We start from the raw sequence: 13824 nt of genomic DNA, 5'->3' as shown, positions 1-13824 counted from the left end.
CTGACAACCAACCAACCACTCGTGTACAGAGTTGTTCTACCAGAGTACCCTTCTAAAATAACTTGAGATTAAAACGGAGATCCAGGACTACGGAGCAGACTTCTGGCTTTATAGCTCCACTTTTAACACTCAGAGCCCTTAAGAAAACTGTCCGAATAGTGTAAAGTGGAACAGCCCAGACGGAGGAAAATGGTTGATTCCAAAAGCTATGATTTTCACTTCCAGCTTTCCTTAAAGTGGCTAGGGAAACCTTGAAAGGTCATCCCAGGTGGAAAGTACTCCACTGGACTACCAGGAAGAGACAGTTTATGTAGAGGGTAGCAGCTTAGCAATGAACAGAATATGGCAAGTTAAAATTCATCACATTTAAGGTGGTGTAGGACACGTTCAGAAAATCATTCCATACAAGAACATGTGAAAGTGTTTTAAAAAAGATGCTAGTAAAACAGTATTGCTGGAAAGCAATTATATTAACTGCAAAGCTGGGTAACGTGTGTTTTCCACACCCCGGAAACATGAGAGGCCTAAACGCAAATAAATAAAAGAGAGAACGGGGAGAAAAATCACATTTATTAGTTAAGACAACCACAGGCTGGACACAACACACATGCTAAAAAGTGGACTGTCTTTTAAAACTTACTTCAAAAGGTAAATAGTTAAATATTTTCCACAGCCCCACAATCATTTAAGTGTTTACAAATTAAAAGGCCCACGTTAGACACTGAAGAGTAAGAGATGTAATAAATAATCCAACCTACCCCAAAAGCTTCTTGTAAAAGTCATAATGAATTTGACTAATCATGCTGTTGAAAACTGTTCAATTACCAGAGCCTGAACCAGTTTTCAATGTATTAGTCCTAAAAATACCACTCGTTATCCTGCCCCAGGAAAATCTAGTTCAGTCTTACATTTTAGACGTAAGGCATTAACACCAATTAAAGCCTCACTTTAATAATCAGTATTTAAATGAAGTCTCATAAAGCCCTTTTCTCTTCTTGCAAAAAACACATACACCAGAGCTGCTGGGAAGACATTCAGGTCTTCTAGCCACCACTGAAAGGAAGTATTAAGGTTGGTGAGCCAAAGTTAAACCTAAAGCTACCCACTGGATCTTTTTAGCAATAAACCCACATTGACCCTAACAGAAGGACCTATATCGTAGTCTCCATGCTTTTGGTAACATGGCTTTCCTCTAGATTAACCATTAATTTTGAGGATTTTTTTCCCTAATGTTCATTTGAACATAAATACACCTTAGAGTTCCCTGAATTACTGGACATTCATGACTCCCAGTGTGACTACAGTTATGAGTCCCAGAAAGCTTGTGAAATGAGCATCTCTATACCACCTACACTAAGAACACGGAAAAATTCAAACTTAGCTCCTGGCCAACCATCTTCAAGGGTGTAGTCTTTTCAGCTTCGTTCAACATTTCAGTTAATTCATAACATGGCCAGGAGCACAAATATAATCTCTTCAAAAATAAGTTATTTGGAGATTTTTCTAATTATAAATTTTACAAAAGGAACAAAAGTCATCCATGTTCTCACACTAAGCAGTCTGAGGGTGGGGCTATACAGTTATTTCCTGTGTGTTTTAGTATCTCATTTCACCACTCTGCTAACAGATTAAATGACTCACCTGATGTTGAGAAGTAGAGAGCTTTTATGCAATCTAGCCTAGAATTGTTAATCAACCTAAATCAGTCTCATTTTAATCCTTAAAATAGGAATAGATCACTGTAAGAAGGGCCTTCTGATCTTCCCACTTCCCAGAACGAAACTATAGAAAGGAGCACTCAACTTAGTTTTTATGATTAAAAAAACAGACCATCTAAGCCAAGTTTTACATGACATTATATATGTAAAATAAAGTACCATTTCCACTTAATTCAGTCTTCAAATATTTTTTATTGGAAGGCCATGCACTGCCTTCATTTATTGTATTTCAAATCACTGTACATTTACTTTTGTGAAAACACTGCCTGCATTTTCTAGTACAAAAAAAACCTAAAAATTGTTTCAGGAATGTAGAGAAATATCCAACTTAAATAGCGAAAAAGTGCACCATAATTACTGCTGCACTGCAGTCATTTCTGCATTTCCCATGTTTCTTAAATAACTATCTTGTCTGATAACACACGATATAAAGAGCAATTATGAAAAACAGACATTTACATATACTTCTAAAGTCTTACTGAGAATATCCTGTTGGCATTGGATAACCAATCATAGGCGCAGCTGCAGTAGCAGGATATGCATATGCCTGTTGGTTCATACCATTGTGCATATTTGCAACATTACTTCCATATTGCTGAGTGCTATCATAACCATTCTGGTAAGTCCCTGTTGGATTACCAGTCCTAAAACTGGTCTGTATACCAGCAGACACAAAATTACTTCCAAAGCTCCCATTGGTGTAATTTGCAGCACTGTAAACACCATTTTGAGTTTTTGCCCCAAAATCTCTCTTAAGCAGACTAGAGTAACCTCGGTCATAATTTTCCCTGTCTCTAAAGGTATTAAATCCACCCCTTTTGCCCGCAGAATATCTGTCCCGACGGTCATCCTTCATGCCTCCTCTACCCCTGGAACGACCTGTCAGGAAAAAAAATTGCAGACTTGATTATTTCCATGGCATAAATCATTTCTAACAAAAGAATTAGGTCTATCTGTGAAGTATTTTCTCAACTCCATTCTGCACTGAAGATTTTACTCACCCGCCAATACCATTTAAATTGATTTGTAGGCAATTAGGTGACCCCAAACCACCGACATTTCTTATCAAAGGTTGGTCTTACCTGAACCTCTGTCTTCCACCAACTGAAGCAATTTGGGATTAATTGCTTGATTAGCTTCACGAAGCACAGAGATAAGGTCGCTCACTTGCTTTATGTTATTAGGTGTAAAGAAAGTGTATGCTGTGCCTGTTTTGGTACTGCGAGCAGTTCTTCCAATTCGATGAATATAATCCTCTGAGGAGTTAGGGTAGTCATAATTGATGACAAATTTCACATCTTCCACATCTGTAAGGTGTTGCAGTGTGGCAAAATAGCAATGTACGGAGTTTTGCACACCACAACAGCCAGACCAAAAATAAAAAGTTAGACAATTGTATTCCCAAGAAGGTATGGGCTGCAAAAAATACAGTTAAAATGGTTATCCATTCCCTGTAGGAATACCATTGAGGTTGGGCCGGGGGCGGGGGAGGGGGGGGGAGAAAAAAAGAAAAAGCACACGTCATCCTTATGCCTCATTACCCACCCAATGATGGAGCCTGTCAAAAGGACGTGTGTATTCCCTAACACATTCCCAAATTAACAATCCCCTTACAGATCATCAAGTGACATCTGAATGCTTCTGCGCAGTAGGGCCACTATTAAAGGTTCACAGCAACCTCCTCATGTGCTCTCGTTTTGAGGACCTTTCAACAAAAATATCCACGGTCCTTTGCATTACACACTTATCAGAAGTTCAAAATTCTGGCCACACTGCTTGTCTTGCCAAGACCTTACAACCGCAGCTGCAAGAAAAACATACCTGTCCCCCAAAAGTTGTTTTTATGCACTGTGTCTCGTCTAGGCAAGCGCTTCCAAGAAGCCAGGATTCACTTGAGAATGTGTCTCTCTCTGGCAGGTCTCGACATGACGACTACTGTGCAGGTGAGGGAGGAACTTTCAAAGCACTGCTTTCTTTTCCCACTGACTAAGTGTGAGAAGTTGTTCCTGCTCTAGATCTTATGTGCCAGTACTCACCAATTTGTAAAAGGCTTAGTACCTTTTAAAGCTGCTCTCTCCATTTCAAACTTGAACAATAATTTCATTGAACATTGAAGTTTGGAAATATTTCTTCGACATTTCAGCAAACTCACTGAAACTCAAAGACCCACAGATCACAGTAAACAGTTTGAAACAATGCTGTACCATGGCAATCATGCAAAGCATGGGACAGAATAAATACCACGGCAGTGAACTGTGAGGATAACTTCCATTTTTTTCCCCCAGAGAGAACAGTTTACGGGGCAGAGGTGGTATGTTCTGCCTTTTGAAGATTACTGGCACACTTTCAGCTTTTCACCTCTCTAATCGACTGGAAGCAGCCAGCCGATCACTAGTCCTCCATCCCCCTCGAGTCCTCCGATTGTCATGCCTAGGCCTTGCCACAAAGACTGCACCTTTATATGAAAAAAACTTAGAAAAAATGCAGAGGTTAAAGAAAGCAATAAACTTTCTTTAAAAAAATTATATGGAGATCTTCTGAGAAACCAAGCCATGAATTCGAGTTTGTACTAACCTAGCCCTCTGGAGGCCACATCTGTAGCAATCAGAATAGGAGCCTTCCCATGTTTGAATTCTGCAAAAAAAAAAAAGGCACATATATAATTACTGATGTGAATGGGATTCTAGGTTTTGGTGGGGGGGGGGGGCTTCACCTGAAATACTTACCATTTAGAACCCAGTCACGTTCCTGTTGACTCTTGTCACCATGGATACCCATGGCAGGCCACCTAAATTAAAGGAAAGTTACATTAGTAGTCACATTTAAAACCTCATAGATTTTCATCAAGCAGTGAACTATTTTTGGTCACAGACCCTTTTAATTTCACCTGAAATAATGTATATACAGTCTTACCTATACTACCAGATTATTCCTCCCTTTGAAACTCAAATCTACCACTGATTAAAGTTTGCCCTTCCCCTACACTCAGCTCTAATAAATATTTGCTTCAATGGAGGGAGCCCACATACCCATCTCTCCTCATTTTTCTAGTGAGTTCATCACATCTTCTTTTGGTTTCAACGAAAACAATGGTTTTATTCTCCTTCTCACTCATGATCTCTTCCATTAAACGAATAAGCCTTGAAGGAAACAAAAAATTGTGAATTCTAAAAGAAGTCCACAGTTATGATGAGCGAAACACTAACTTTAATCTACATGGCTACAAATTAAAAAGAAAACACCTGCTTAACCTTTCCAATAGTTCTACCTTTGGTCCTTAAATAAACCACAAGAGTCTTTTTTCTATAAGACTGCTATATTAAAACGGTGATAGCCAACAAGTACCTGAATGAAGGAAGCAAGATAATTTTCAGAGTGACTGACAGACTAATTTCAAGTTAACATTCAGATTCCACCCAACTGAAAGTCACTTTTAAGATTACAAATTGTTTCAAATGTTAAGTTTTTATAGTCAAACTTACTTTTCATCCTTTTCTACGTCATGACACACATCCACAATCTGAAGAATGTTGTGATTTGCACTCAGTTCTAGTGCACCAATGTTTATATGAATATAGTCTTTCAAGAAATCTTCAGCAAGCTGTCTTACTTCTTTTGGCCAAGTAGCACTCCACATTAGGGTTTGCCTATCAGGCTAAAGATTTTTGGATTAAAAAAAGCATTGTATTCTAAGAATGGATTTAGAGCTAAATTTGAAGAGAACACATTTGAAGGGCACTTACTCTTATCTGATCCACAATCTTCCTTATTTGGGGTTCGAATCCCATATCAAGCATTCTATCTGCTTCATCAAGGACAAGGTAAGTGGTTCTTCTTAGATTGGTTTTCCCACATTCTAAAAAGTCAATCAGTCTTCCAGGTGTTGCAATACAGATTTCCACACCTTCAATTAAACACACAAATGCAACCATGATATCTAAAGCTTTCAGCACCACCAGTGACAAATAAAACCTTGTTACATACCTCTCTCCAAATCACGTATCTGTGGTCCCTTGGGAGCACCACCATAAATACAAGTGGACTTCAGGCGACATGCTCTACAGTATTCAGCAGCTACTTGCTGTACCTGTTGGGCCAGTTCCCGAGTTGGTGCCAGCACCAAGCACTATGGAAAGAGAAAGTGGAACACCTTTAGCAGAGCCCTGGATTCTAGCTTTAGAGTGACAATTTATTAGTGTTACACACTGGCAGATGACTTAATTTGTCAATACCCAAAGCAACTTTGTCTCTAGGTAAATTGGATAAGATCACTAGTATCTCTATATAAAACCAGCACAAATTGACTTTTGCTATATATCTTACAAATTTCTACACTTCTAACCAAAAACTAATAGAATATATATGTAAACTTACAATAGGCCCATCACCTCTCTCTAGAAATGGCTGATGATTGATGTGGACAATGGCAGGCAGCAAATACTGTTCAGGGAGAAAGCAAACAACAGAAGTTATATTCAAATACTTCTAGTTTCTTTTAATTCCCAACCAATTTTCTCTAGCACATGTCACATAACTTGAAAGTTCTCCCAAACTTACAGACAACGTCTTCCCAGATCCAGTTTGTGCTACCCCAACCATATCCAATCCACTTAGAGCAACTGGCCATCCCTGAGCTTGAATAGCTGTGGGTTCAGTAAAGTTCTGCCTTGCAATCACATCCATGACGTTTGCTGTAATTATTGACAGCAATTAAAAATCAGTAATGCCAAGAAAAAAAAATTAAAAAGAAAAAAAATGTGGGGAGAACTAGCACTTACCAGGGAAGTTTGCTTCATAAAAATTCAGGACTGGCTTTGGACAGTTGTGACCTCTGACTGTAATTTCCTTGCTTCTTCTGTACGTCTCTACCTCTTGCTACAGAACAAATCATAAAAACCCAGTGAAGTCTCATGTCTCCCACTAACTAAAAATAAGCCCCTGAATTTATAATTAACTACTTTAAGATGACCTTCAAAAATTTGGATCCACATACACAGAAAAGGTGGTACAAGCACCACCTATTATGTTACACTCAACTCTTCCACGTAAAAGTTAAGTCAACGTCCCATGTCTCCAAAAGTGAGTAACACCTCTTCCCCAACTGCTTACTTGGAAAACATGAGTTTCCCAAAATTTGCAAGAAATTTCTAGTCAGATTTTGATTCACTGAAATGTCAATGAGTTATAGCCTGAAGAAGCCCCATGAAATTACTCACTGCTGTACGCCTAGCCAAATCAGGGTGTTCCTGATAAAAATTCTTCTCAAATTTGGGCAGCTCGTCAAGATTCCACTTCTTTTTAACCAGTTTCTCCCCAGGGTTTCCAAACTTCTTTCCAGATAAGGGCCCTGCCCTACTTCCTCCAAATCGAGGGGCACCAAACCTAAAATTAATTTTAAAAAAAGTTACATTTTCAAACATGTACAGACTTACTTACCATCCCTGAGCACATGCTAAAGATCAATGAACGATTGGAGATGGAAGACCCAGCTGTCCACAGCCATGGTCATTCTTTCAAAAAGCCACAATAAGCACCGCATCTCCCTCATTTCGCGTTGTGCGAAGTCCCCACCACCGAAGCCAAATCAACAGCCCGGGATTTACCAGGTCGGAAACTGGCTGCCCGAACACTAGTTCCGATTACAAGGATAGACAACAGCTGGTGGCTACTAATCTTTTCCACAAGACTAAAAATTAAATGTCTAAGAACGACAATAAAAAAAGAAGAAAGCAGCTTAATAGTGACGCTATTCACCAGCCGTCCTCAAGCAAAAGAGCTTTGGTTTTAATGGATAACGGCACAACACAGACAGTGAAAGCAGAACAAGGAAGGTGGTCTCGGAGACAGTCATGCAAGCCAATCGAGTTGGGGGGATCCCACAGTAAGACTCCCGACCGAGAAAGAGAAATTATATAACGCAAAGAAAAAGAGGAGGAGGAGCTGGAGACTACCGGGGGAGGAGTCCCGACCCGGGCGGAGTCGGCCGGGCGGCGTTCCCGCTGGGGCGGCGCTTCCCCCTTTGTCTCGCATTTCTCTCTGCGCCACATTTTCTCGACGCTGCCATTTTGAGCTCCTCCGCCGGGCGGGGTAACAAAGGCGCCGCCGCCATGTCCGCCGCCGGCATTTTCTACCCACGGCTCAGCCACATGGCCGCCTCCCGAGATACCTCCTGCCCTCACCGCATTAACGGCTTCGGAGGCGGCCCCCTCGGCACCCACAGAATCCCTGAGGCCCCCAAAACTCCTCCCGAAAAGTTGCACCTAAGAGCGGCGACTTTGCCTCGAAGCACTGCGCTTTCCTTCCCTAAAAATACGCTCCTCGAAATTCTCCCAACAGCTGCTAAATCACCGAGGCCGCGATGCTCCCCTCCCACACAAAAGGCCATCTTGAGAGTCGTTAACAGGAAACTCCCAGTTTTGGACAAATACCAAAATGGCGCAAACCTTCTTCAATGGAGGAGGCCCAAGGATAGGCTGAAGAAGGCGAGTTTCCACCGCCACCCCACCCCCTGCAACCCTCATCGGCCTCCCATCCCCCACCCGCCGGGCCTGACAGGTCGGTTCCCACACTCACCCTCGATCCCGGCCGCGGTCTCGGTCACTCGAATAACCCGACATGGCGTCAATGGTTGCGGTTGGCGGGAAGCGAAGCGGAGAGAATCGAGCGCGGGGAGTCGCTAGAGGTGGCGACGGCGAAGCCTTGCGGGGGCGGCAGCGGCGGACGGACGGCGATGACAAGAACCGTTGCTGCCGACAAAAGACCGGTGGAAATGAATGAGGTGCCGGCGGCGTCCCGGCAGCCGGTTTTATAGCCTGGACCGCCTCCTCCGCCGCAGAGAATGCTGGGAGCCGCTCTATGACCTAATCACTCCGCCCCTGCGCAGAGGCCGCAACGCCAGCCGGCGTTCCGGAATCCGCCATGTTATCGCACCTCCCCCCGCGGCCCCTCCCTCAGCGTCGCCCGTTTTTCGCCCCTTACAAGGGTGGGCCCACCCGGCCACCCGGCCACCCGGCCACCCACCACTGGGATGCCTCAGCTTGCACTCTTTTGACTTCACCTTTTTCTCGTCTTTCACACTTCAAGGAAGCCACCGCGCCCTTTTCCAGGTACAGCCCAGACAATAAAATGGCCAGGCCAGGCGAACCCACTCTGTCCACTGGAGATGTTTACGTCTCCAGAAAGCCTTCACGCCCATAACCAACCAAGGCGGGAAGGCGGAGCCTGACGTTGTCACGTGGCTGCCCCCTCCCACCGGGTGAGCGGGCCGCACTACTTCCCCAGTTGGCTTTGGCGGAGGAGTACAAGACGGATAGCTCACCGGAAGTGCTGTGCTAATGACCCCGGGAAGTCGGCCTGGGCTGCTGGGTGGCCTGGGCTGCTGGGTGGCCTGGGCTGTCAAACCCACCCACCCGAGAACCCCTTAGCGGGATCTGGCCGGTGGAGAATAGTTTCTAGAGCCCGCAAACCGCCGCCTCGGCACGTGCTGCGAAAGGAAGTGCTCCCTTGGTGACCAATCAGCAGCGAGAAGCCGTTTTAACGTCCCTCCCTCTTCCACGCCTCCTTCGCGGCACTTTGGTTAGGTTCTCTCTTCAGTCATCGCTGGGTTTTCGCTGTGAGGCCCTCCCAGGACACCGTCCCGCGCGCGCCCGGCTGGGAGTCCGGCGGCGACCTGCCTCCGCGACATGGCCGGCTCAGAGGCTGGTGAGTCTCGGCCTTGAGCCCCGGTTGTGTGTGGACTGAAGCCGTACAGTCCAAGTCCCCGAACGCCCCTGCCCGTCTTATCTTGAGGCGTCGGGCAGGTCTGGGCTGCCGGTGGGGCTCGTGACAGGCACCCCGTCGTAGTCGGCGGGTTTTCGGGATAGGGTCTGTCAGTCCCGCTCCCCGGCCCCTTCGAAGCGCTCGAGCCTGATTTAGGGGCGGGGGGAGAGAAGGGCCCTGCGGCGAGGTCCGCAGCACGCCCGCATCCTGGCTGCAAAACGGGCGGTCAGAAAGTGTCCTTCCCCGGACAGCTGTTTCTCTGAGGAATGTGCCCTCTGCTCTTGCATTGTGGGGCCAGAGGCCGTACCTGCATCTGTTTTGAACTTTTGAGGACTGGCGCTGTAAATATCTGTTGATGCCCCTCCCAAAGTAGAATAGTGGTGGACTTTTCTCTTCAGTGCTTTCTAGAGTTAACCGGCTTTGTCCAGCGCCGCTTTTGAAAAGCGAATTGATTTGGTTGTCTAGGACGCTTTCATTCCTTTCTCCAAGACAGCGTTCAAACCAGTTGTCATTCTTTGGTCAGCTGTGAGTAATGGGCATGGGGAGAGGGAGATAATGTGCCTTAAGTCGCTCTTACACATACACACATTTGTTTCTAGACACATTGAAGATAACGCATACAGAATAAAAGAATTTCCCCCTTACTCGCCAGTTATTTGAGGGAATAAGTGTTTTAAGCTTGCTAAATTACCTTTGGTCGAGAAACCCTTGAAATAATTTTGCTAATCCCAACAATAAAGGGGTGATACACAGGAAACTTCGACAGTATTGGTAATGTGCTAGCTCTGAATTTAGAGACGTTTTTATGTATTTCTCAAATTTCCTTTCATATACGTCAAATGTAATTAAAAATAGAACAGATGTAGTAATGTTGGTGTCATTACTCCAGTTCTTAACAGCCTAAGTTAATCACCACCTGTTTGGGCATCAGAGAAATTCCACCTTGAACAAGATAATTGGGTAGAAACATGACTAATGCTATGGGGAATTTGAAGCAACATCCATTAATTGGTTTCTAGTAACCTCAAATTATTATTCACAATCTGTCTTATATAAAACATAATATTCCTGTTTATTTGTAAATGTGTTTTAAGTAAAAAGACCTACGTATGGCTTGTAAAATGAGGACTATGGTAAGTAACTTAAGATTTTAGGTTGCAACAGTAAAAATTGGATTTGCATCATAGTTTTGACTACATTGAAATTATTGGAAGTCATCTCAAGAAATTAAATACATCTTTTCAAAAATCATGACTAGGAGGGTCTTTGAAGTTCTCTAACAGTCAAATTCCTTATTTTCTATAGAATTCAATGTCTGTTTTTGTGGGGGTGGTTTTTTAAATGAACGTATATGATTTTTTCTAGTACTAGTTAAGGCTGATCTTTACCCTTCCTTTCCCAACAGAGTGGGTAACCATTGCCAATAATCTTCTTTTGCAATGTCACATACACCTGAGGATTCGAGAACTAGAAGACTGTGATGCTAATGTTTTTATTGGTCTTTATCAGTCTATTTTGGGAGAAAAGGTACCAGGTAAGGGTACTTAAAAGTGGGAGTAGTAGTGTCTGTATCTTAGGCCATAAGTTTCTAGGGCTTTCTAGTTAGATCCTATGGTATATATAAAATCTTCAGTTTTCTTTTTGCGTACATCTTATTTCTATCTAAATAATAGCATTCATTGCCTTAATGAATACCTTAGGAGGCCCACCTGTAATAACTGCCTTGGTCATCAACTGTTTATGATTATGTTTAATGATTATGTTTAGTCATTCATAATGCCCTGTGAAAGTCACACCTTTTCTGTAAATGTACCTTCATAGTTCTAAAATTGAGTGGAATTTGGAAACTTGTTGAATCCTGGTATTTAACCAACGTTACGGATAAGAATTGTTGTTTGCACTTTGTTCCTGGTTAAATATCTCAGAGTTGTTATCCATAGATTGCTCTGGTGCCTCTGTATCTTTATATAGTTTATAACCATTAAGCACTAAAGTTCTGTGTAGTGTCTCTTCCCTCCATTACCATGAGTCAGTGCCCTCATCACTTTCTGGAATAATGGGATGGCCTCCATCTGGTATCTTTGATACTAGTCCCAACTCTCTTTAGGGTTCAGAGGCAGGTAGTTATTAGACCAGTCTTTTAGAATACTTTTTTCATCCTTCCCCAAGACATTCATCTTTCTCAGTACCAGAGGAGAAACTCCAAATTTAAGTTGTTAAAATCTTTCTGCACTATGCTGATCTTTTAAACCTTTATACCAGTCATTCCCAATAGGCTGCTTTAACAGGACATACACAAACCCCTCCTTGCACACCTGCCTATGGCTATAGGTTAAAGTCTCCCTTGGATTTTCTCCCTTATTAGAGTATTAGCATCTCCTTGAATTCAGGGACCTTTTTAGCTTTCTTTAACACGGTGCTTATTATAGAGCATGTTCATATATATGTTGATTGAATAAATATTCAACCATATTCAATCGACAAATATTCAGCCACTAAAGATTCTACTTTGCGGAATTCAGGCTCTGTTTATCTGTATGTTCTAGCTTGCTCTGTTTGGACAGAGCTCAGAGGCCTGGTCAGAGACAGGTAGATGAAAACTTGGACTCTCACAGATGCAAAATTATGTAGTTTTTTTCCCACAGACCTCATAGCTTTTCCCAGGAGTCAAGAGGATGAAGCTCACAATGTACAAGCAGTAATTGATTCATTGGCTTTGGATTATCTGCAGGTCAGCTTGTCTCACATAACAGGTTGGTATATACTTAACCATCAGATAATTTTGCGTTTTACTAAAATAATTTGTTTTGTAGCACTCTAGATATTGTTTAACCAAATGAGTAAGCTTGTGAAATAGACCAAACAGCAAGACTGAGCCAAGACAATTCACTGGTATAGTTAAGACAACCATCCTTACGAGCTTTTCCAGGAGTCATACACTGAGTTTGGGATAGGTCTAAACAAGAATCCTAGCTGGTATTTTGAGGTGTGTTTTGTTATTGTTACTTTAAAGCTATCAGTCTGCTTGTTTGTAGTTGCTAAGAATTAGAAACACCTAAATGTCCGTTAATAGGGACAGGTTAAATAAATTATTGTGGCTCCATATAGGGAACTACTCTGCAGCTGTGAAAGATAATTGATGATGCTCTGTATACAACGTTCCATATTAGTGGAATGATCTCTAATATATACAGTATGAGAAAAACGTGGTGCGGTTATAATGCTAATGTGCAGAGTATGCTACTATTTGTAAAAACAAAGGTGGGGAGAAAATATATGCAGTTGATTGAATGTCAAAGGACTCTCTAGAAGCATATGCAAAAAACCTGTAATACCGATTACCTCATTACCTCCAATGACAGGAACTACAGGGCTGCAGGACAAGGGTGGGATGAGACTTTTCATTTTATACCTTTTTGCACTTTTTGAATTTTGAACAATGTGAATGTATTACCTGTTCAAAATAAATAAAACCGTGGATTGTTTTTCAGCCTTTTTCCAAAAAAGTGTACATGCTTGTAATCAGAAGCCAAATACCAAATACATTTGTAAATCCCTATTTTTGGTAAATAGAAAATGAGTATTAGTTCAGTAAATTATTACAAGCTAATGAACAGAGGGAATCTTGGGGACTTGAAACTATACTTAAGTCACTAAGCAAAGGTTTATACTGTTTTATTCTTTGACAGTCGTTAAAAGCGGTATATGTTAATAAGGATAGGTCATTTGCATCTCTCTTTTTTTTTTTTTTTTTTTTTTTTTTTTTTTTTGCTGTACGCGGGCCTCTCACTGTTGCGGGATCCTCCCAGACCGGGGCACGAACCCGTGTCCCCGGCATCGGGGCAGACTCTCAACCCCTGCGCCACCAGGGAAGCCCGCATCTCTTATTTTGATACATCAATAAGAACAGATTTTTACAAAAATACTCTGTCTTAAGTTTTTTAGTGCAGTTCTAGGTGAATGAATGTGGTAAACTGGTTTGGAGAAAATTCATTTTGAGGGATAACCCTGGGATTTCCCTGTTCTTTTGAAATTTGGAATGGCTTTATCACCCGAGTAGGGTAATTTCTGGTATTTGTATTTACTAAATAAACATACTATACACCAAGGTTGTGTCTGCTTATAGAACTTTTTGATGCAGAGCTGCCCCTGACAGCTCATACCCACCCCATCCCCATGGAAAGTTGCAAAACTGCTTACCACGTCCAGTAGACTGCAAAGCAGCTTTTTACTCCTTGTGTGCTGTTTAAAGCAGTTTCTCCGGGACTTCCCTGGTGGCGCAGTGGTTCAGAATCCACCTGCCGATGCAGGGGGCACAGTTTCGAGCCCTGGTCCGGGAGGATCCCAC

General features: G+C 42.5%; 2 protein-coding genes across 8 annotated transcripts in view; one reads left to right on the top strand and one right to left on the bottom strand.

Moving 5' to 3' along the window:
• Positions 1 to 1890: 1890 nt before the first annotated feature.
• On the bottom strand, positions 1891 to 8910 carry DDX5 (DEAD-box helicase 5). 2 transcript variants are annotated; one of them, XM_081219732.1, is made up of 14 exons: positions 8776 to 8910; positions 8292 to 8464; positions 6935 to 7100; positions 6497 to 6593; positions 6276 to 6409; positions 6093 to 6158; positions 5703 to 5844; positions 5462 to 5622; positions 5201 to 5373; positions 4748 to 4858; positions 4445 to 4506; positions 4293 to 4352; positions 2801 to 3025; positions 1891 to 2597 (listed from the first exon to the last, which is right to left on the bottom strand). In XM_081219732.1, the coding sequence occupies exons 2-14, from the start codon at positions 8333 to 8335 to the stop codon at positions 2194 to 2196; spliced, it is 1845 nt and encodes a 614-aa protein (XP_081075858.1). In that variant the 5' UTR covers positions 8336 to 8464; positions 8776 to 8910; the 3' UTR covers positions 1891 to 2193. The 2 variants fall into 2 exon arrangements, with proteins under 2 accessions (XP_081075858.1, XP_081075857.1); XM_081219731.1 differs by lacking the exon at positions 8776 to 8910 and having other exon boundaries at positions 8292 to 8505.
• A 126-nt stretch (positions 8911 to 9036) lies between these two features.
• CEP95 (centrosomal protein 95) overlaps positions 9037 to 13824 on the top strand; it is a 66069-nt gene continuing 61281 nt past the window's right edge. For all 6 annotated transcript variants that reach the window (XM_081219726.1, XM_081219724.1, XM_081219725.1 and 3 more), the window contains exons 1-3: positions 9037 to 9419; positions 10882 to 11010; positions 12122 to 12229. In XM_081219726.1, coding sequence (XP_081075852.1) covers positions 9401 to 9419; positions 10882 to 11010; positions 12122 to 12229 — 256 coding nt within the window. In that variant the 5' untranslated portion in view covers positions 9037 to 9400. The remainder of the gene's footprint in view (positions 9420 to 10881; positions 11011 to 12121; positions 12230 to 13824) is intronic.

The sequence above is a fragment of the Mesoplodon bidens genome, assembly GCF_964165515.1.
Source record: "Mesoplodon bidens genome assembly, chromosome: 19".
Taxonomy (NCBI): Eukaryota; Metazoa; Chordata; class Mammalia; order Artiodactyla; family Ziphiidae; genus Mesoplodon; species Mesoplodon bidens.
The sequence above is the reverse complement of the archived record's forward strand: the minus strand, read 5'-3'. Positions and strand labels throughout refer to the sequence as shown.

What these genes read in the sequence shown, in the direction of transcription:
- DDX5 (XM_081219732.1), bottom strand. Translation starts at nt 8,335, where the DNA reads ATGTCGGGTTATTCGAGTGACCGAGACCGCGGCCGGGATCGAGG. An exon ending in GATCTGGGAAGACGTTGTCT is followed by an intron (nt 6,159 to 6,275) that starts GTAAGTTTGGGA and finishes CTCCCTGAACAG; the next exon opens with TATTTGCTGCCTGCCATTGT. An exon ending in GGTGGAAGACAGAGGTTCAG is followed by an intron (nt 2,598 to 2,800) that starts GTAAGACCAACC and finishes TTTTCCTGACAG; the next exon opens with GTCGTTCCAGGGGTAGAGGA.